Source organism: Salmo salar, chromosome 25 (genome assembly GCF_965601325.2).
Source record: "Salmo salar chromosome 25, fSalSal1, whole genome shotgun sequence".
In the NCBI taxonomy this organism is placed as follows: domain Eukaryota; kingdom Metazoa; phylum Chordata; class Actinopteri; order Salmoniformes; family Salmonidae; genus Salmo; species Salmo salar.
The window spans coordinates 25,017,937-25,040,450 of NC_138315.1; the positions used below are offsets into that span (position 1 = coordinate 25,017,937).

Below are 22,514 nucleotides of genomic sequence, written 5' to 3' on the forward strand. Positions count from 1 at the left end.
TAATCCCACCCACTTTGCCAAAGCACAGCCCCCACACCACCAACTTACCATCCTGAGACAAGGCTGAGTATAGCCCATGAATATCTCCCCCACAGCACAAACCCGAGGGGGGGGGGGGCAACCCAGACAGGAAGATCACGTCCGTGACTCAACCCACTCAAGTGACGCACCCCTCCTAGAGACGGCATGGAAGAGCACCAGTAAGCCAGTGACTCAGCCCTGTAATAGGGTTTGAGGCAGAGAATCCCAGTGAAGAGATGGGAACTGGCCAGGCAGAGACAGCAAGGGCGGTTCGTTGCTCCAGTGCCTTTCCATTCACCTTCACACTCCTGGGCCAGACTACACTCAATCATTGGACCTACTGAAGAGATGAGTCTTCAATAAAGACTTAAAGGTCGAGATCGAGTCTGCGTCTCTCACATGGATAAGTAGACTATTCCATAAAAATTGAGCTCTATAGGAGAAAGCACTGCCTCCAGCTGTTCTAGGGACAGTAAGGAGGCCTGCGTCTTGTGACGGTATCGTACGTGTAGGTATGTACGGCAGGACAAAATCGGAAAGATAGGTAGGAGCAAGCCCATGTAATGCTTTGTAGATTAGCAGTAAAACCTTGAAATCAGCCCAAGCCATAACAGGAAGCAAGTGTAGAGGCTAGCACTGGAGTAATATGAATTTTTTGGGGGGTTCTAGTCAAGATTCTAGCAGCCGTGTTTAGCACTAACTGAAGTATATTTAGTGCTTTATCCGGGTAGCCGGAAAGTAGAGCATTGCATTAGTGACAAAAGCATGGATAAAGTTTTCTGCATCATTTTTGGACAGAAAGTTTCTGATTTTTGCAATGTCTTGATATGTTCGTCAAAAGAGAGATAAGGGTCCAGAGTAACGACGAGGTCCTTCACAGTTTTATTTTAGACGACTGTACAACCATCAACATAGTCAGATTTAACAAAATATCTTTGTTTCTTGGGACCTAGAACTAGCATCTCTGTTTTGTCCGAGTTTAAAAATAGAACATTTGCCGCCATCCACTTCTTATGTCTGAAACACAGGCTTCCAGGGAGGGCAATTTTGGGGCTTCACCATGTTTCATCGAAATGTAAAGCTGTGTGTCGTCCACATGGCAGTGAAAGTTAACATCATGTTTCCGAATGACATCACCAAGAGGTAAAATATATAGTGAAAACAATAGTGGTCCTAAAACGGAGCCTTGAGGAACACTGAAATTGACAGTTGATCTGTCAGAGGACAAACCATCCACAGAGACAAACTGATATCTTTCCGACAGATAAGATCTAAACCAGGCCAGAACTTGTCAGTGCAGAGAAATTTGTGTTTCCAATCTCTCTAAAAGAATGTGGTGATCGATGGTATCAAAAGCAGCACTAAGGTCTAGGAGCACGAGGACATATGCAGAGCCTTGGTCTGATGCCATTAAAAGGTAATTTACACCTTCACAAGTGCAGTCTCAGTCTAAAACCAGACTGAAGTGTTCGTATACATTGTTTGTCTTCAGGAAGGCAGTGAGTTGCAGCTTTTCCCCCAAAAAATTTAGAAGAATGGAAGATTCGATATAGGCCGATATTTTTTTATATTTTCTGTGTCAACGTTTGGCTTTTTCAAGAGAGGCTTTATTACTGCCACTTTGAGTGAGTTTGGTACACATCTGGTGGATAGGGAGCCGTTTATTATGTTCAACATAGGAGGGCCAAGCTGGAATAGTTTAGTTGGAATAGGGTCCAGTATGCAGCTTGAAGGTTTAGAGGCCATGACTATTTTCATCAATGTGTCAAGAGATATAGTATTATAAAACTTGAGTGTCACCCTTGATCCTAGGTCCTAACGCAACTAACTTTTGGTAACATTTAACCTACTGTTTTTAAAATGTTTTGTTAGTGAGATCTTCTAAGACCTCGCCACATTCCTCCCTGTGTAGGTATGTGTTCTGGGTGGACTGCTGTGAGTCCCCTTATATTGGTCGTGTGGGCATGGATGGCCGTGGGCAGGTCGTTATCATCGACAAGGAGATCTACAGCCCAACTGCCCTCACTATAGATTACACCAACAAGAGGCTGTACTGGGCTGACGACAACCACATTCTGTTTGCCAACATGGATGGCTCCCAGAGACACAAAGGTGAGGCAGAATACAATGGGTACATTTCCTTGCATCCTCTCTCCTCACCTCCTCAAAACAAATTGGAGAATAATGGAAGTATTTGAACTATTAAAAGTATTTGAAAGAAAACTAATATGTTTAAACACAGGTCTGATTAAAACACACTGCTGATCATTTGTTGGCTTCTACAGTCATAATAGTTGTGTTTGGTAAGACAGATCTGCTGTCATGCTGCAGGCTCATCCACTAATGGCGATTCTCTTTTGCCTGTATTGTGTCTCTTCCCAGTGTCCTACGACCACATCCAAGGTGTGATGGGTCTGACACTGTTTGAGGACTTTGTCTACTGGACGGATGGGAAATCCAAATCACTCCGAAGGGCACATAAAACAACTGGGGCCCTTGGGATAGAGCTGCTTAACTCCTGGCAAGCCATCAAGTCTGTTAAGATTTACCATTCACTACGCCAACCTGAAGGTAGAGTAACCCACCCAGCCAAGCAGTCCCCTCACCTGCCAGCCTATGGTTATGCTATTATTATATGGGATGTAATTATATAGGGTATGATATTAAGAATGTGGCTAATGTTCAGTTTAATGATGTTGTACTTTTGGTGTTGCCCCCTCTTCCCCCCTTCCTCTGTGCAGTGCCGAAGCACCAATGTCAGGTGGCCAATGGAGGATGCAGCCACTTGTGTCTCCTCTCCCCCAGCGGGGAACACAAGTGTGCTTGTCCAACTAATTTCTACCTCGCCGCTGACAATAAAACCTGCCTCTCCAACTGCACTGCAAGTCAGGTCAGTGCCTAGTCCCTCACACTCTCCTCGGCACTTGTAGATAATATGGTAACTCTTTTCCAGTTTGTTATTATATTCTGGGTTTTCCCTAAGGCAGATCTGTTGTTTCATGCTTTTTCTCTTTATTTATATCACACTCTCTTCTTTCCTGCCTTGCTTCTGTAACTTAAGTCCCATGAAAATAGTAGTGTTGCTTTGTTATGCTTTGAACAACTCGAATGGAAAGTTAGAATACATTTTTTGTGTTGAGTTAGAATTCTGTCTGATTAATTTGTGTGTTCTGTAGTTCCGCTGCGGGACAGACGAGTGTATTCCTTTCTGGTGGAAGTGTGACACTGTGGATGACTGTGGCGATGGCTCAGACGAGCCTGCTGACTGTCGTGAGTACCATGTTTTCCAATTTATACAAACTATGCATTACTGGACTTACTGGGGATCCTGGTATGGTAGGCCAAATTCAATCTATAACTCAGCCTTGGAAACTACATTTTTTTTATTATACATTTTTGCTGTGATCTTTAACTGTGATCTGAGAATATTTGCAATAATATTCTGCGTTTTGAAGTTAACTTTAGAATGTGTATTAAATGCATGTTTACAAATGCTTTTCAGAAATGCAAGAACTGTTGTTTTTCATTGTCATTAAGTATGATAAGCTACACGAATGTGTAGCTTATCATAATACGTGAGCATACATAATGTTCAGTGTACAAGTACTGTAATTTGCTGGCTTTGCATTCTGAGATAACATTGCTAATTTTCATGCAGCTGAATTCAAATGTCAGCCCGGTCGGTTCCAGTGTGGCACTGGCCTCTGTGCTCTACCTCCCTTCATCTGTGATGGGGAGAACGACTGTGGAGACAACTCAGATGAGGCTAACTGTGGTAAGGAGGAAAACTGGAACATGCATCCCCATTCAAGAAGACTGGTGTCAAATTGCCATGGTCTAAGGGGCTTCCCAGTTCTAGGAATAATATTTATAGGGTTGTTACTGTCCTTCACACTGAGTCTTTCTGTAGGAGTCTGTTATCTGTTGGTGTTCAGGGGGAAAAGCAGATAAACGATACATCTTCAAGCAGCTTTATACCTTTTAATGATGCCTTTCGATACATCTTGCTTCAACACAAAAACATACGTCTGATATCTGGCCACAATAGCATGTCCATTAAAGAAGACTGTAGTTGTTACTGACTTTCACACTGAACCTGTTGATGTTCAGATGGAAAATCAAACAATACGTTAGCCAGCAGCTTCATACCTTTTCTTACCGCTTGATACCTTTTCAAGACATGTTGCTGCAATACAAAAAAAGAACAAGTATGGATTGATGTCACAATAACAAGCCCATGTGTGGATGTGCTTTGATTTCAAAGCATTGTTATTTTTTTATTAGGTTGTTCTTTGCTAAGTCAACAACTTCACTTTACATTAAGGTGATGCAGCCTTTTGTCCTACATGTTTTTGTTGATGGATGATTTTCACCCTAAGTGGATGCTTGGTTCTACCTCTTCTCCTCTATTTTATCTTTCAGAGACGTACATATGTCTGTCAGGGCAGTTCAAATGCACCCGGAAACAGAAGTGTATCCCTCTAAACCTCCGCTGCAATGGACAGGACGACTGTGGAGACGGAGAGGATGAGACAGACTGTCGTAAGAAGAACCTTCTAAATTACTACCAGAGGGATTGTTTTAGGAATCTTTAGATTACTTTTTAATTTAGGCTAGACTTCTATAGGATTATTTTCCATTTTATATTTTTTTGCCAGCAGTTCAACAAAGCATGAGATGGACATTTTTGTGTAAAGGTGGTATCTGACAGTTTGAGACAAATAATCCTAAAGGTCCTTACCGTTGAATTTATAGTGAAGCTCAGAGCCTATGTGCTGCCTTAAATAATAGGGAGCCAGATAGTGTTTAGGTATTCCAAAGGCATGCTTGTTTAGCCCTTTCCCTGTGTGAGAGGATTCGCTATGATTGATTTAGAAAATGAAAGAGAGAACAGACATAGGTATTTATATTATTTGATGGTAACTCTAGCTATCAGCAGTAAGGTTATACCTCTGACAAAGTGTCTGTGGGTTGCTACATTTGTTTTGCTTGCCTGTGATTTCAAGATGGAGTGAGAGTCACTATGGAGTGAAGGAGAGCTATATAATTACTTCAGCCATCGCAATACACTGTAGGAGTCGTAGGCATTCTCACTCTTAATCAGACTCTAGATGTACATTTGTAAATGTAGTAGACCTTATCAGGAACACTGTGCCAATCACAGGAGGCTGCTGAGGGGAGCACAGCTCATAATAATGTCTGGAACAGTGCAAATGGAATGGCATCAAACACATGGAAACCATTGACATGGATGGTTATCTGAGTTTTAAACTGACTTGGATGTTTCTAGACTGCAGATATTTGGGTTGATCTGTTTATTGTGTTAACCTGTTTGCAAGTCAGTTATTTCTAAATCAGAGGCTGATGATTCCATCTGTAAGGTATAGTAATACATGTTATTAACACAGCAAGTTCCTGCCTCTGTAAATTATAGTTATTAATCCATGTGTTCAAGGCTTTAGGGCTGTTTGCTCACCTCTTACTCCTTACGTCTGTCCCCTCTCCATCTCCCTATCTCTCTCTCTCTTCCCCTATCTCTCTCTCCCCCTTATCTCTTTATCACTCTCTCCCATCCCCTATTGTTCTCCCCTCCGCTCAAGCATTTCACGGTAAGGTCTACAGCAGTTGTATAACATTTGATTTGATTTGGCCTGTTGTAAACCTGGACGCCCTCCTCTCCACAGCGGAGAGCACCTGTTCCCCGGATCAGTTCCAGTGCAAGGCCTCCATGCACTGCATTTCCAAGCTGTGGGTGTGTGATGAGGACCCGGACTGCACAGACGGGTCAGACGAGGCTAATTGTGGTGAGTGGGGGAGCGTTAAAATCATAAATCAAACCAGTCCTATAGTTTTATTGCTCCTCGGTTGAAATTGTGATTAGGAAATGAATTAATTGTACGCATGGGTTCATTCTAATCTGCTCTGTACTGATTGAGTTGAAGCAGCCATAAAGACTGGTAGTTTATCAGCACTGGATGTCAGACTTTTCAGTAGTGTGTATGGCATCAAAACAGCAGACATCACATTGGATAGTTAGCGCATCATGGTCCCTTCTTCTTTAGTGTTTTGACCCCCACAAATAGTTTAGAGTATTATTTTCAAGGTATTTTCAGTGGTAGAGATACTTTCCATCCTCATACAACTATCTTTCCCACTGGTCATGACTTGAAACTGTGAAGCTAGGAAGTCACTGAGCTGTGTTTTACTTTTAAGTCAACTATTTCCTCTGGATTAGGCTTTCAATGATTTTTAGCTCTGCTCACATCTAGAAGAAAGAGATCAAGGTTCCACATGAATTTACTTCTTGGGCCTTTGTGCAGTGTTAGCAAGTGTTCTATCTTTTAAGGCTGTTTTCCTCTTCATCTCAGTCCAATGGTTATTTGAGTAGATAGATAGGCTGCCATAATCTTTGGGAAAATCGATCAGCTCAAGATCAATTGTTTCTTCACTCAAAGTATTGGTTGTTTTGTTAGATACTAACTCTTCTGAAGTTCAAAACAGGCTGTAAGCTAATAATTGCCGCTAACTAAAGAGATCTCTTTTAGAAGTTGTAACATTTTAATTAACGTTTCCTAAATGCTGTTCAGTTAACAATTGAGTGCGATATGGAGGATAATTAGGATAGTGAAATGATACTCCTAAACCATTGTCCTTGAGAATTATTTTTATTTTTTAAAATCTCATTCTTCCATTACTAGTTCTCTTTACCTGTGTGGATGTCAGTTTTTCAGCCCTTGCACAACTAGTTCATACATGAAATAATTCACCTTTCATGAGCCAATACCACTCTAGGATAGCCGTTCACTGCTTAAAATGGCCTTTCATTTAATGGAGACAGCTATTACAGGCCTCCAACTGCTTCCAAACCAAACTTTTCTTTCTTTGTTATTTGGCTTAACCAATTTAATCAATTGGTCAATTTGAGAGAAAATAACTATCTTCAATGCTTTCAATTGAGTGTGTGTGTGTGTCAGGGTTTCCATTAGGAACATTTTGTGCCGGACAAGTGACCCGGAAGATTTGAATTTATCGGGCATTTTAAGAAATGTACCGGTCATCCATATGCATTGGGTGCATAACCCATTAGGGCGTTCACCCATGCAGTCAGCGCTATCAAAAAATGAGGGACATTTACGTGTCCTTAAAATAGCCTAGAACAAATGACAAAAACACTGTTGCTTGTGTTTCGATGTGTAGCATTAGAAACTTTATAGCTTATTGGTTTTTGCTTTCCTAAAATAATAATTGTTCACCTCATGGTTCAGCTGTCGGGGATTTGAGCACTAAATGCATCAGGGCATTGCATGTATAGGCCTATACTGTTGGCTTAGGCGTCCAGTGTATGATATTAATATAAAAAATATATATATATAATTGAAGAGAAGCTTAGGCATAGTCCCAGAGAGAGAGAGAGATATGGCCGACGACATGCTACAACACCAACGTATATTATCCTTGTCAGATAGGCTAGCCTACTGCCTCTGCTATACAGATATAGCCGTACAGGAGGAGGCTTATTCATTCATTTTCAATCAGAATATTTTTTATGAAGACAAGCATCACCTCAAGTGTATTTGTCGAAGTCAGTGGGAGCACCTGTGCGCACTGCCTTAGTACCATAGGCCTGCAGTATAATGGGCTAATAACCACACCAAACCTTCACAAAAGTTTCTAAACTGAATTAGGTTAATACCAAAAGTAAGTTAAGCCATTATTTATAGAGAAAATATGAGCTGGATATTATATTGCGGCTAACACAACATTACAGTTGGAACTTAATTTGGCCAAAGAAAATGGCTCAGAATGAAACAAAACACTTGAGAACTGGTTTAAAACTTCACAAACGTTTTGAACAGGCTGTATTGCAGCAATTACTAAGGCTAGTGCCTACCATACCCAACAAATGTACAGCAATAGGCTAGTGATATGTACAGTATTTTACAACAGGCCTACTTATAACTTACTATTTCTTAAACTAAATATGGAGCACACAATTAAAGAGACAGATCGAACTTAATTTAGCCACCGAAAATGTCTCAACAGAATTAACCAAAACACGTTTCGCATATTTAAAGAACTGGTTTGGATTAATAAATATGCCTACAGTAATAACAATGATATACAGTAATAATAATGATAAAATGTTTATAAATACGAGAAGGGAAAAAAAACTACCATCCTACATGAATAGCTAGTTGCGCAGTAGCCTGCATTTGGACACGCCAACATTCTTCCCATTTATGTCCACTACAATATTAAAAACTTGTCCATGTGGAGGACATTGCCCTGGTAGGCTTTTCACTATAGGCATACTTTCTAACTTTCATTTTACTTCAATGAAAATGGCCTCCATCTTCGCTATCAACAGTATCCCAAGGATCCTCTCTCTCTCTCTCTCTCTCTCTCTCTCTCTCTCTCCTCAGCATCAGGCGCATAAGGCCAAGGAGTGAGAGAATGGTGCTGGAGCATGAAACAAGGATGTATGATATGTAGCCCCGGACAATTTGGCCGGCTACAATTGTATTTATTAGCTTTTAATTAATCCGTTAGCCGGCAATTACCAGCTAACGGAAACCCTGGTGTGTGTGGTGGGTGTTATCAGCATGCCAATCTCAGCAGAAATTCATTTGAGTGACATCTGAAAAAGCTATCATCAGGATGTTTTATAATGGCTTGTCACTTCCCTGCAGCTCCCTCCTTACATTGATTTCCCTGTGATTGTTATCTATGCTTCTGAGTTGCTGTTACTCTTTATCAAGTGGCATTTTCTACAAGATATTTCAGTACACTCAGACACAAATCGATCCAGTGCCAAAGTTGAAAAAGTGCTCAAAAATAAATAAAAAATAGGTATACTACTCAAATTAGTCATACATTTTCAAGGATGATGATATATTTGAACTGATATTTGATTGTAAAAGTGAAGCTCTAATGAGCTAAGTAAGATATAAAGTAGATGTTCTTATATATCATCTATAGTGCTGTGTCAGCATTTATTTTAAATCTTGTTAGTGGCTGGCTCCTAATGAGTTTCCCCGTGTGTGTGTGTGTGTGTGTGTGTGTGCGTGTGTGTGTGTGCGTGTGTGCGTGTGTGTGCGTGTGTGTGTGCTTTCCCCTCCTGCCCCTGTTGTCACATTGGAACAGCAACTAAGAAATTGTTTCTTATAATGTGGGCTGGGCACCAATTGGAGTATGACACTGAAATAATAATAATACAGTATATACAGTACCAATCAAAAGTTTGGATACACCTACTCATTCCAGGGTGTTTCTTTATTTTTACTATTTTCAACATTGTAGAATAATAGTGAAGACATCAAAACTATGAAAAAACACATACTGTATGGAATCACGTAGTAACCAAAAAAGTGTAAAACAAATCAAAATATATTCTATATTTGAGATACTTCAAAGTAGCCACCCTTTGCCTTGATGACATTCTCTCAACCAGCTTCACCTGGAATGCTTTTCCAACAGTTTTGAAGGAGTTTCCACATATGCTGAGCACTTGTTGGCTGCTTTTCCTTCACTCTGCGGTCCAACTCATCCCAAACCATCTCAATTGGGTAGAGGTCGGGTGATTGTGGAGACCAGGTCATCTGATGCAGCACTCCATCTCTCTCCTTCTTGGTCAAATAGCCCTTACACAGCTTGGAGGTGTGTTTTGGGTCATTGTCCTGTTGAAAACAAATGATAGTCTCACTAAGCGCAAACCAGATGGGATGGCGTATCGATCCAAAATACTGTGGTAGCCATGCTGGTTAAGTGTGCCTTGAATTCTAAATAAATCACGACAGTGTCACCAGCAAAGCACCATCACACCACCTCCTCCATAATTCACGGTGGGAACTACTCATGAGGAGATCATCTGTTCACCTACTCTGCATCTCATAAAGACACGGCGGTTGGAACCAAAAATCTCAAATTTGGACTCATCAAGCCCAAAGGACAGATTTCCACCGTTCTATGTCCATTGCTCGTGTTTCTTGGCCTAAGCAAGTCTCGCCTTCTTATTGGTGTCCTTTAGTAGTGGTTTCTTTGCAGGGATTCGACCATGAAGGCCTGATTCACGCAATCTCCTCTGTACAGTTAATGTTGAGATGTCTGTTACTTGAACTCTGTGAAGCATTAATTTGGGGTGCAAATTCTGAGGCTGGTAACTCTAATGAACTTATCCTCTGCAACAGAGGTAACTCTTGGTCTTTCTTTCCTGTGGCGGTCCTCATGAGAGCCTGTTTCATCATAATGCTTGATGGTTTTTGCGACTGCACTTGAAGAAACTTTAAAAGTTCTTGACATTTTCCACATTGACTGGCCTTCATGTCTTAAAGTAATGATGGACTGTTGTTTCTCTTTGCTTATTTGAGCTGTTCTTGACTTGGTCTTTTACCAAATAGGGCTATCTTCTGTACACCACCCCTACCTTGTCACAACACAACTCAAACACATTAAGAAGGAAATAAATTCCACATATTAACTTTTAACAAAGCACACCTGTTAATTGAAAAGCATTCCAGGCGACTACCACATGAAGCTGGTTGAGAGTGCCAAGAGTGTGCAAAACTGTCATCAAGGCAAAGGGTGGCTACTTTGAAGAATCTCAAATATAAAATATATTTTGATTTGGTTAACACTTTTTTGGTTACTGCATGATTCCATATGCGTTATTTCATAGTTTCGATGTCTTCACTATTATTCTACAATGTAGAAAATAGTAAAAATAAAGAAAAACCCTTGAATGAGTAGGTGTGTCCAAACTTTCGACTGGTACTGTATATCATATAAAGACTATGACAGCATCCGGCCACACCTGTCACCATCTCCTTCTGATACCTAACCCTCTACGTGAGAACTGTTATACTCTGGTCATTTTCCCTAACTACTTATGTATAAATGTATTTAAAAAAGAGACTTGGCTGTGACTTTGAAAGCCATTACATGGAATTTAGATATACTTATTTTTATAAGTTTGAAAGGTGTTTTTTGTCTCCTGGTTTTAGGAAACAGAACCCTCTGTATCAAACTTTTGAGATGAATAAATTAAATGTATATTTATAACATAGCAAAAAATGTTGGCAATTAAGGTCAGTCAGCTATTGGATGACATAAAGTAATCCTTCTAACCCCCCCCCTCTAAAAGATTTAGATGCACTATTGTAAAGTGGTTGTTCCACTGGATATCATAAGGTGAATCACCAATTTGTAAGTCGCTCTGGATAAGAGCGTCTGCTAAATGACTTAAATGTAAATGTAAAATAATCAAAAATTACCTCACTCTTATTTTAGTTTCTGCCTTAACAGTCTCACAGGGAAGGGAGGTAACACTATATCACCAATCTTAGGAAGACATCATTTTATCAAATATTTTTTTGCAAATATTTTGTAGGGTCTTAACAAAAGGTGTTTAATATTGCAAAGTTGTTGTCATAGATTCTGTTAGGAGATCTAAGCAATTGGCAGCACAGTCAGGTATTTCATCTTACAATGTATTAGTGTCTCTCGAGTACGAGGGATGTTTTGAACTTGGTGTCAGCCTTGCACTACGAGAAAACCCTGAGGAAATGATGATTACACATCGAAATATGATAGCTCCACCATTAATATTCATGCTCTTTGAAGACATTTGCATCTGTCTGTTTGTTTGTTTCCTGATGTAAAAAAGATGAAAAGACCTGCGGACCTCATGAATTCCGCTGTGAAAATAACAACTGCATCCCGGACCACTGGAGGTGTGACAGCCAGAACGACTGTGGAGACAACTCAGATGAGCAGAACTGCAGTGAGTACGCCTATGTCTGCTGCTCTACTTTCTTAGCTCCCTCCTATCTTTTAGCAACTTATATATGCTCTTGACGTCGTACAGGCCAACTAGAGTTCATACGGTCAAGAAAATCATGGAAAAGTAATGGAATTTTGAAATAGTATTTTCCAGGCCTGGAAAAGTTTTGGATCCAGTTTACCAAATTTGAGGGATTTTATGAAAATTCCTTTTAGAAATTCTGTTAATGTAATTTATTTAGCCACAGTTAAAAAAAAAAATTTTTCAAGTTTTATCAATCAAATAAAAATCTACTTATCAGCCAGGATCTGAATGACACTCTTGCTGTTTGCGTGCGTCACCTGCACGTGTGCAAGACAAGTGGGCCGTTGCTAAAGGACAGAGAGACAGTTGGACATTGCAGCAGCAAGTAGGCCTAGCCTATAAAATATGATAGAGAACAGACTAATAACTAGGTAGCCAATTCACAACATATATTGTACCCTCTAGTAAACTAGCTATTGTTAGCATGTATTCATGTTTTTCTTATGTCCCAAAAAACTTTCCATCGACACTCGCGAATAAGGCCATACATACAGTTGAAGTCGGAAGTTTGCATACACCTTAGCCAAATACATTTAAACTCAGTTTTTCACAATTCCGGACATTTAATCCTAGTAAAAATGCCCTGTCTTAGGTCAGTTAGGATCACCACTTTATTTTAAGAATGTGAAATGTCAGAATGATAGTAGAGAGAATGATTTATTTCAGCTTTCATCACATTCCCAGTGGGTCAGAAGTTTACATACACTCAATTAGTATTTGGTAGCATTGCTTTTAAATTGTTTAACTTGGGTCAAACGTTTTGGGTAGCCTTCCACAAGCTTCCCACAATAAATTGGGTGAATTTTGGCCCATTCCTCCTGACAGAACTGGTGTAACTGAGTCAGGTTTGTAGGCCTCCTTGCTCGCACACACTTTTTCAGTTCTGCCCACAGATTTTCTATAGGATTGAGGTCAGGGCTTTGTGATGGCCACTCCAATACCTTGACTTTGTTGTCCTTAAGCCATTTTGCCACAACTTTGGAAGTATGGTTGGGGTCATTGTCCATTTGGAAGACCCATTTGCGACCAAGCTTTAACTTCCTGACTGATGTCGCTTCAATATAGCCACATAATTTTCCTGCTTCATGATGCCATCTATTTTGTGAAGTGCACCAGTCCCTCCTGCAGCAAAGCACCCTACAACATGATGCAGACACCCCCGTGCTTCACGGTTGGGATGGTGTTCTTCGGCTTGCAAGACGCCCCCTTTTTCCTCCAAACATAACGATGGTCATGATGGCCAAGCAGTTCTATTTCTGTTTCATCAGACCAGAGGACATTTCTCCAAAAAGTACGATCTTTGTCCCCATGTGCAGTTGCAAACCGTAGTCTGTCTTTTTATGGTGGTTTTGGAGCAGTGGCTTCTTCCTTGCTGAGCGGCCTTTCAGGTTATGTCGATATAGGACATGTTTTACTGTGGACATAGATACTTTTGTACCTGTTTCCTCCAGAATCTTCACAAGGTCCTTTGCTGTTGTTCTGGGATTGATTTGCACTTTTCGCACCAAAGTACGTTCATCTCTAGGAGACCGAACGCGTCTCCTTCCTGAGCGGTATGACGGCTGCGTGGTCCCATGGCGTTTATACTTGCCTACTATTATTTGTATAGATGAACATGGTACCTTCAGGTGTTTGGAAATTGCTCCCAAGGATGAACCAGACTTGTGGACGTCTACAAGTTTTTTTCTGAAATCTTGGCTGATTTCTTTTGATTTTCCCATGATGTCAAGCAAAGAGGCACTGAGTTTGAAGGTAGGCCTTGAAATACATCCACAGGTACACCTCCAATTGACTCAAATGATGTCAATTAGCCTAACAGAAGCTTCTAAAGCCATGACATCATTTCTAGAATTTTCCAAGCTGTTTAAAGGCACAGTCAACTTAGTGTATGTAAACGTCTGACCCACTGGAATTGTGATACAGTGAATTTTAAGTGAAATAATCTGTCTGTAAACAATTGTTGGAAAAATGACTTGTGTCATGCACAAAGTAGATGTCCTAACCGACTTGCCAAAACTATAGTTTGTTAACAAGAAATTTGTGGAGTGGTTGAAAAACGAGTTTTAATGACTCTAACCTAAGTGTATGTAAACTTCCAACTGTACATACTTTTTATGAATTATTCATATGATTAATTTAAACAAATATTTTGCCATTGTATTAGTTGGGAATCAGTTTAAATGTGGTGAATCAATTTGTGAATTGCAAACAGTAATTTTAGGAGAAAGGTTTTTGATGTAGCCTTTCTTTTGGATTATGTGTCTTCAACGCTTGTTTTGTAGATACTTCCACTTGATTTAGGCATCCAATATATGGGACATTGCAACTCAATAGATGCTAGTCAGCCTGAAAAGTAAACTCTTCTAAGGTAGCTAGCTAAGATAAATATGACTAAACTAGAAAAAGTACATTTCCTGAGGAAGATTTGCGGGCTCGCTTTAGCTGAATGAAAATATTTGTAGTCTATCAAAGCCATTTGATCTTTGATAGTGAGCTAATTATTGGTGTAGTTGTTGAGCGGCTTCACTGCAAGTATATTGTATGTTTCGGATAGTCAATAAAAAATAAAAACATTTGCTAATTATTTCAAAAGGCATAACAAGTATTTGGTTTCAATGTTATACAGTACATCAAGGGTGGTCAGCCATCATCCAGGAGAGCTAATGGGTGTGCAGGCATTTATTCCAGTCCTGTAACAAACCACATTTAAAAAATTAGCTGCTCAACCGGACCTTGATAAACTGGCTCTGTGTTTGAGCAGGGCTTGATCAAAAGCCTGCACACCCAGTAGCTCTCCAGACTGAGAGTTGACCACATGTGTTTTGTACAGTTACATAACAGGTGTTCTACTTTGTGGGGGTTAAGTGCCTTCCACAATGACAGGAGGTGGTACATGGGATCAGAGAGCAGCCTACCAGTGTCGATACCACATTACGCTTACTTTTGTATATGTATATAGAGACGCCACCAATTGTTGGTCATGGAAATATGGTTCAAAGTCATGGAGAAGTCATGTGTATTTACTCTGCGTATGCACTTGCGCAGTTCAGTTGGTATTTTGGGACTGTTTAAGGATGAACTGTGTTACTCTATTTTTCCCTCTTGCTTTGTGTCTTTGTATACTGTACCATTCCTCTGCTAAACTTTGTAAAGTGTTCCCACAATCAAAGTTAAGCAGCTGGCAGCTCAGTGGAGCGCTGTACCTAGCTGTTTATAACTTGGCTATGCCCTCTGAGCATGTTCCCGCTCCAACCTCTTTGGATCTGAAAGAAAGTCAGAGCTCCAGAGAATCCTCCGCTTTGATACCGTCTCTCCTCTGTAATTTTCCCAAGCTCACTTTTTTTTGTTTACATATTCATCACCAACTGCTGGAATAAAGTTTATGTTTACTTATGAAAGGTCTTTGTTAACCCAGTTAGTCCATATCTCATCTCTGCACTATGTAAGTGTGCGTGCACACAAGCATCCATGTGTGTATTTGCATTTTATGCTGAGTATGCATCGTTCATTTGATTTATTATATGCTTATTCTTCTTACCTATTGATGTCACTTAAAATGCAAATAAAGTCCAGCCGAGTGTTGGATGGTAAAGAATTAAGCAGGTGTGCCAGCTAGACTAGCAGAGAGAGAGAGGCTGCAAATCACAATCTGCTGCAGACTGCAGGCTCTGCTGGGACCTTTCCTCTAACTGCAGCTCATAACACTCCCTATAGTCTGTTAACAGTCCATGATAACAGATCAGCTCATAAACACAACTACCTTCACTCCCTACAGTCAGTTAACAGTCAGTTAACAGTCCATGATAACAAGGGGAAAACTCCAGCACTGGAATTTGATGCTGCTTAAATATGGCATAATGTTGTCCTCAGAGACCTAGACAAACAGTGTACCTTAATGTGCAGAGTGGAGGTTGCCAGATATTAGGGCTCAGGAGTATACTGTCTCCTAAGCTGTCACTATAGCTATGAATGTATTAACATCTTGAAAGCCACTGGCATGCCAACTATCAAGTCCAACAAACGTCTCCGACAAGCCAACAGATGGTTTATACAGTAGGCCTACTGCCAAATGATTAGCATGCAATGCTAAAGAGATAACTCCTGTAAAAGGGGTCTAGGGGATTCTCTTCTCTTATGACACCTCTTATAAAGACCCATGTGTGTATTTTCTTAGAGGTTGGTTGCTTTTTCACAACTATTGTATATGTATAAAAGTGTATATATTCTAGTTTATAACTATAAATAGTCTATAACAGACATCACTTGCTAGGGAGTGCTAGAGCCTTGTAGAAAATGATGAAGATCCAGGTAGCGTTGTTTAACAATTCTAATTATCGGTAGGTGGTAGAGCGTATCGTTTTTGGGGGCCGGCTCCTACTTCATTTCTATTGCGGCTCCTGCTTCATTTCTGTTTCAAGTGTGGTAATGTCCTTGTTCTCCCCTTGACTCAGAGCCATTGACCTGTAACCACAAGGACTTTGCCTGTGCTAACGGGGACTGCATCTCGGCTCGATTCCGCTGCGATGGAGACTATGATTGCCATGATAATTCAGACGAGGTCAGTGATCACTGTTGTCATTTAACAGCGGCCTTTAAATAGCATGTTATAGCCTGTAAACTGTGTGAATCACAACCTCGTGTCTGTCCACTCTTGAATAATCTGATTTGAGTGAATTGACCCTAACCCCATGTTTATTTCTTTATTTTTGAGGGCTAAACATCAATGTATGTTTTATTTTTTTCTGAAAGGCATGATTATTGAATTGAAAATGCAACAACGGGCTTGATGATTTAATAGCATTATGAAATCCAAATCGTTAAATATTACATTTTTTATTGGAACGCATGAGAGAATAGCCTACTAAGGCTGACAATGTCCTAATAGAGAGACGTTTTATGTTTCTGCTCTTATGCAAATGTATAAATAATTATGCAAACTGGTTCACTAACTCAAAATACTGCATTAACTAGCCTTGCATAGGAGTTGTGGACCTGTTTTGCAGAATGTGTTTTTTTTTTAAGCGTGAGCTATTCATGAAAAATGAGACGATCCTTAGAAAATATTCAAAACTCTATTGTGGAATGGCTAATTCAAGGTGAAAGGCACGGAATTACCCATTTATTATGCCTTGTAATTTATTGCTCTGTTAAATACCTCCACAGCAATTACAGTATATAGTATGAATAATCCCCTCTATGTGCAACCTCTGATAATCCATTATTGTGTGTGTGGTCCCAATGATGTCTTTCTGGGTCAAACTGTATATTTAGTTCAGAGTATGTAAACATTTGTCAGCGATGCATGGTTTCTCTTGTAAACAACTACTTTTCTTGCCCCCCCCCCCCCACAATTCTTACCAAAAACCTAATAAACTGGCAATGAACACTCACTGTAAAGAGTTAACATAGTCTATGAATGCATTATGTATGGGTAATGAATGTGTTATGAAGTCCTTATGTACTGTAGGTACCCTTCAAATAAAGTATTACCTGATGTTCTTTTTCTTATACAGTAGGAACATCTGTGGTGTCAAGTATGAGCCTATTGTAAATGTGAGCTTCTTGTTCTGTATATCTCTCTACAGAAGGGCTGTGAGGCTCGGTGTGCTGAGGACCAGTTTCAGTGTCTCAATAACCTCTGCATCTCCCTCAAGTGGCTCTGTGATGGCCAAGAGGACTGCAAGACAGGAGAGGACGAGAGGAGCTGCCAGGGAACAGGTACAGTATACGAGAAAGACTAGACAAGGTCGGAAGGGAACGTTTCCCCAAAACTTTTTTAATGTGAAATTGAAGTAGTTTTTAAAAGCTGAGAATCACTGCAGAGCTCCTGTTCTAACATGGAGTGTTGTAGTTTATATTCTTCAGTTAAAAAATAGGACAAAAATAGTTTTTCTGGACTTTTTAATGGGGTGTAGGGTAAGATGAGGAAATGTTGGTGTGGGGGGGTTGCTTGACCCTTTACGATAGCTTCTTATTTACAATGATGGCCTAGGAACAGTGGGTTAACTGCCTTGTTCAGGGGCAGAACGACTGATCTTTACCTTGTCAGCTTGGGGATTCGATACAGCAATCTTTCGGTTACTGGCCCAACACTCTAACCACTAGGCTACCTGCCACCCCAAATAACTACTGCATCAGTACGCCATGTGTTTTACCCACAGTAAGTGGGTTGATATTGGCTCATTCCCATTCTAACAGAAAATGCCTTGTATTCTACTGAAGTGCAGCCACTACAGTACAGTAGCTAGCCAGTGTAACCTCATCCGGAGCCCCAGTGGTGATGATTGTGTGGGTGTGTTTCAGACCACTTAATTCAGCAGCAGGCAGCACACAGCATGCCATAGCCTGAGGGAAGACATCATATTTAGACCTAGTATCTGTCCAATGTCCAGCACTGCTGGTTTGGAAAGAAAGGGTTGTAGCATTTTTTTAGCACTTACAGTAGGCTAACATGGAGCATGCAACCTTCTTTATGAGTGTACAGAACAGGTACAAACCAGCCCCACTCATTCTGTGAATGATGGCTGTTATATTATTATTTGGTAGAGTGTGTACACTCATAAAGCTCTATGTCTCTGATCTTTGTGTTTCCAGTGCTCCCCTCCTGCTCCTTAAATGAGTATGTGTGTGCCAGTGGAGGGTGTGTGTCGGCCAGTCTGAGATGTGATGGACAGGACAACTGTCTGGACGGGTCAGATGAGGTGGGTGTGGCTCTGCTTGGTACTCATCTATAGCAATCAAACTATACTTATTTACTGCACCTTTTTTGTTTATTTACAAAAAAGTTACAGTAAGTAATGTCCAGTGCAGTAAAAAAAGTGATTTTCTTGTGTTTTTTATATATATATATATATATATATATATATATATATATATATTTCCACACTATGAGGTTGGAATAATGCTGTGAAATTGTGAAAATAATTATAATGCCCTTTTAGTGTAAGACCAGTATGCAAAGGCCGCCTGAAACTCCAGCCTGTTTTAGTGGGACAGAGTTTTGGCCTGACTGGTGACATAACCAGGCGGTACATTAGTTAAAAGACCAATAAGAAAGGTTTAGAACTCTCTATCTGCCAATAAGAGCTAGTTTCAATTTCCCCCTCCACACTCAGACCACTCCCAGACAGTCCTAGCAAAATTCTTGCTTGAGAAATTGCTCTTTGCTAAGAATACATTTTTGTTTCTTATTAACCATTTTAATTGAAAACAATCACACTAAGGTACTTAATTGTTAACCACAAATTAGTTGATATTGAGATAAAAACGACTGCATTGGACCTTTAATACGGCAAAGATTATATATACCTATTTGTAAGGATGGTCCCTACATCTTTTGGTGTCCAGTGTAAGGTGAATTCCTAACAGAATAGAAAAGGATGTGTGTAAAGTCTCGACTGTGTTTGACATCTAATACTATATAATGCTGTTTTGTGTTGCCATGTTGCCAGGCGGGCTGCGTGAAGGAGTGCAAGGAAGACGAGTTCCTGTGTCTGAACCATGCCCACTGTATCCCACGGAGATGGCGCTGTGACGACACTTTTGACTGTGTGGACCATAGCGACGAGGAGAACTGCAATCAAGGTACAACAGGGCTGGACATACTCACTAAACATGCCAGTGTGCTAGAAAACTATTGGTTTTCTATACAGGTCCATCTTCATTTTCTTTTAATATACAGGCAACATGTCCTACTACAGTAGAGACATGCATTTCAGGTGTTGCGCACACACACGCACACACGCGCGCGCACACACACACACACACACACACACACACAGTGAGGAAGGCACAAGCTGAAACATATGCAGCCACTGAATGTTCTAGCAGGACATGTTACCTGTATAAGAAATGTAACAAATATTAAATTGCAACTGGGGGCAGAGTTGAGCATGTTCACTGGAACACACTAACACAGAACACATGCCTGCCAATATGGTACACACATTATGTTTTCTTCCTTCTCAGCTTAGGTAGAATCAATTGCAGCCCGCCTAGTTTTCACAGTGCAATGAATGTCACGATCAGTGGGGGATTCGAACTCACACATGGCTAGTAGCGTAGCAACCACCGCTCTAGCCATGTGTTTGTTGTGAAAGGTGTACAACACAATAGTCCTACTCTGGCCAAGCAAAGGTCATTTCTCTAACAAGAACATTCTTTCATTCAGACACTATAGTGCTAGCACAATGCTGTTGAATATGAAGTTTTGAAGGAAATGGAAAAGACGACCTTCTGAAAGAAAGAAAGCCCACGGGCACTGCTGCTCACCTTCAGTCTGTAATTGCAGGCATCTTCTTCTGCCGTCCCGATGAGTTCATTTGCAACAACACCTTGTGCAAGCTCCACGCGTGGGTGTGTGATGGCAAGGACGACTGTGGAGACAACTCAGACGAGGACACAGAGATGTGTGGTGGGTTGAAATAACGTCTCTCACTTAGATGTTTTCTCAAAGGTGTTTGATGGATATTTTATTAGGTATTACTTACATATTTCATGTAAGGTAATATTCATGGTTGAAATGGTGAATTTCTTAAAGAAAATGAATGTCCTTTTTATGAAGGAGTTGAATGGACTATAATGGAATATGTTGAATGAACTAAAGTGTATTTGACTGTTTGGAATACTTGTGTGTTTCTTCTCCCCTCCAGCCAAACTTCCTTGTCCTCCTACACGGCCACACCGATGTAGAAATGACCGTGTGTGTCTGCGCCCTGACCAAGTGTGTAACAAGGTGGATGACTGTGGGGATAACTCGGACGAGAAGGAATGTGGTGAGTTTATACCAGTTCAAACATGACATTTTTCTTCATCAAGAATGTTGAACTAAGGAGGTTGATTTTCCAATCTAACTTTATTCCTAATTGCATCAAAAACTGTGTATTAGTCAAGTTCCTTTAATATCCCTAGAAACTCAAAGCCACATCGTTCTTTGAATCTTGGCTACTATCAGCATTTTTATAAAGATGTCTCAAAACACCACCCATGCTTTCATGCAAATTTCATTTATTCTCTGTTGCCGATGTGGTCTTTCTATCCGATGTGTGTTTGGGCCCTGTGTGTGTCCCAAAACAGAGGTGGTGTCTGGCCGACCCAGGCCGTGTGGGAAAGCAGAGTTCACCTGCAGTACCCAGCGCTGCATCCCAGCCCAGCTGCAGTGTGACCTCTTCAATGACTGTGGGGACGGGGGCTCGGACGAGCAGGACTGCAAGGCCTGTGCGTGTGTGTCACACAGATCAATATCCTGCTGTTTAGATGGAAGTAATAAATGTCACTAGGAAGGAACTGGATGTGTGAGATAATCTAGGGCTCTTATGCTAGATCCAAGGGTTAAATGACAGAACATTTATGGTAGTAACATATTTGCTGTGTGTTTTTCTGTCCTGTGAAAGTTGTTCTCTTGGCTTCCACACATCAATGAAGCAACTTTTTGCAAGCATGTACAATGTTTAGGAATGTGTTTTCATGTGCAATCAAAGTGTTGTTTTCAATTGTAGTTTCCCATGGAGACGTATGTGGAAAGAAGTCAAACCCATGTGGGGAGGATGCAATTTGCAATCAGACAAACACAAGTTCAATATGTCATTGTAAATCTGGCTTTAGGAGAAATCTAAAGACTGGCCAGTGTGAAGGTACCGTATGACCTCTTTCTCCTCACTGTTCAATTGGACAGAATGTTTACTGTAATAATGAAATTCTATAATGTAACTAATGTAACTAATGTGGTTAGATATCATGTACATAATGTAGCCGTCCGTGGATGATGAACAATATACATAACATGGCTTTCCAAGTAGGTGTTTATAGTGTTTATAGTAGCTGACTGCAGGAATGTCCACCAGTGCAGTTGCCAGATAATTGAATGTTCATTTCTCTACCATAAGCCACCAATCTTGAAATTGTTGCATGTTGCGTTTTTTTTTGTTCAGTATATATTGTTTTTACCCAATTAGAATATACAATAGATATCCTCACATCGATAGGTTGGGACTATATGAACCATTTTTTATTTGAGAGGTATGGCAGCTTAGTAACTGACTGATTTTTATTTTTTCTCCTCAGAAATCAATGAGTGTCTTGGGTTTGACATGTGTGCTCACTATTGTACAAACACTAAAGGATCCTACAAGTGTACTTGTGACAAGAATTTTAAGGAAATCAATGGAAACTGTATAGTAAAAGGTATGGACCATTTTATTACTGTACTGTATGTGCTAACTGAAGACAATTGAACTATCAAAAACCTTGATGTGTATCTTATACTATGATTGTTTCAATAGAGATGTTATTTTTTTTCTAAATGAATTACAACTTTAGCATAAACTAAGTATAGTATGAATTTCTATAAACTGCAACATTTTCTTGAATATTGTATACCATTTATTTGAATTGAATAGTTTTTTTCAATAGCTATTAAGGTAACACTGTACTCCCATACAGTACTGTACCATTAGCACTCTTGTAAATATACTGTCATAGTCATCAGATTTGGTATTTTTGGTATTTTACTAGGATGAACTTTACATTAAGATGGCAGGATTGTATAAGTAACACTGAATGTATACAAAACCAGCCATTTAACCATGTAAGGAGTATAATAACTGAGTCTGCATCTGTTTCTGATGTGACC

General features: G+C 40.1%; 1 protein-coding gene across 1 annotated transcript in view; it reads left to right on the forward strand.

Moving 5' to 3' along the window:
• The window catches only part of lrp1bb (low density lipoprotein receptor-related protein 1Bb), a 319,979-nt gene that overhangs the window by 273,952 nt on the left and 23,513 nt on the right, over window positions 1-22,514 (forward strand). Inside the window, exons 60-76 of the mRNA XM_082969228.1 lie at window positions 1,934-2,133; window positions 2,404-2,592; window positions 2,763-2,911; window positions 3,198-3,291; window positions 3,680-3,796; window positions 4,444-4,563; window positions 5,706-5,825; window positions 11,684-11,800; window positions 16,336-16,442; window positions 17,470-17,602; window positions 18,479-18,585; window positions 19,336-19,468; window positions 20,175-20,297; window positions 20,536-20,658; window positions 20,960-21,100; window positions 21,382-21,516; window positions 21,947-22,066. Of these exons, the coding sequence (XP_082825354.1) occupies window positions 1,934-2,133; window positions 2,404-2,592; window positions 2,763-2,911; window positions 3,198-3,291; window positions 3,680-3,796; window positions 4,444-4,563; window positions 5,706-5,825; window positions 11,684-11,800; window positions 16,336-16,442; window positions 17,470-17,602; window positions 18,479-18,585; window positions 19,336-19,468; window positions 20,175-20,297; window positions 20,536-20,658; window positions 20,960-21,100; window positions 21,382-21,516; window positions 21,947-22,066 (2,228 nt within the window). The remainder of the gene's footprint in view (window positions 1-1,933; window positions 2,134-2,403; window positions 2,593-2,762; window positions 2,912-3,197; window positions 3,292-3,679; window positions 3,797-4,443; window positions 4,564-5,705; window positions 5,826-11,683; window positions 11,801-16,335; window positions 16,443-17,469; window positions 17,603-18,478; window positions 18,586-19,335; window positions 19,469-20,174; window positions 20,298-20,535; window positions 20,659-20,959; window positions 21,101-21,381; window positions 21,517-21,946; window positions 22,067-22,514) is intronic.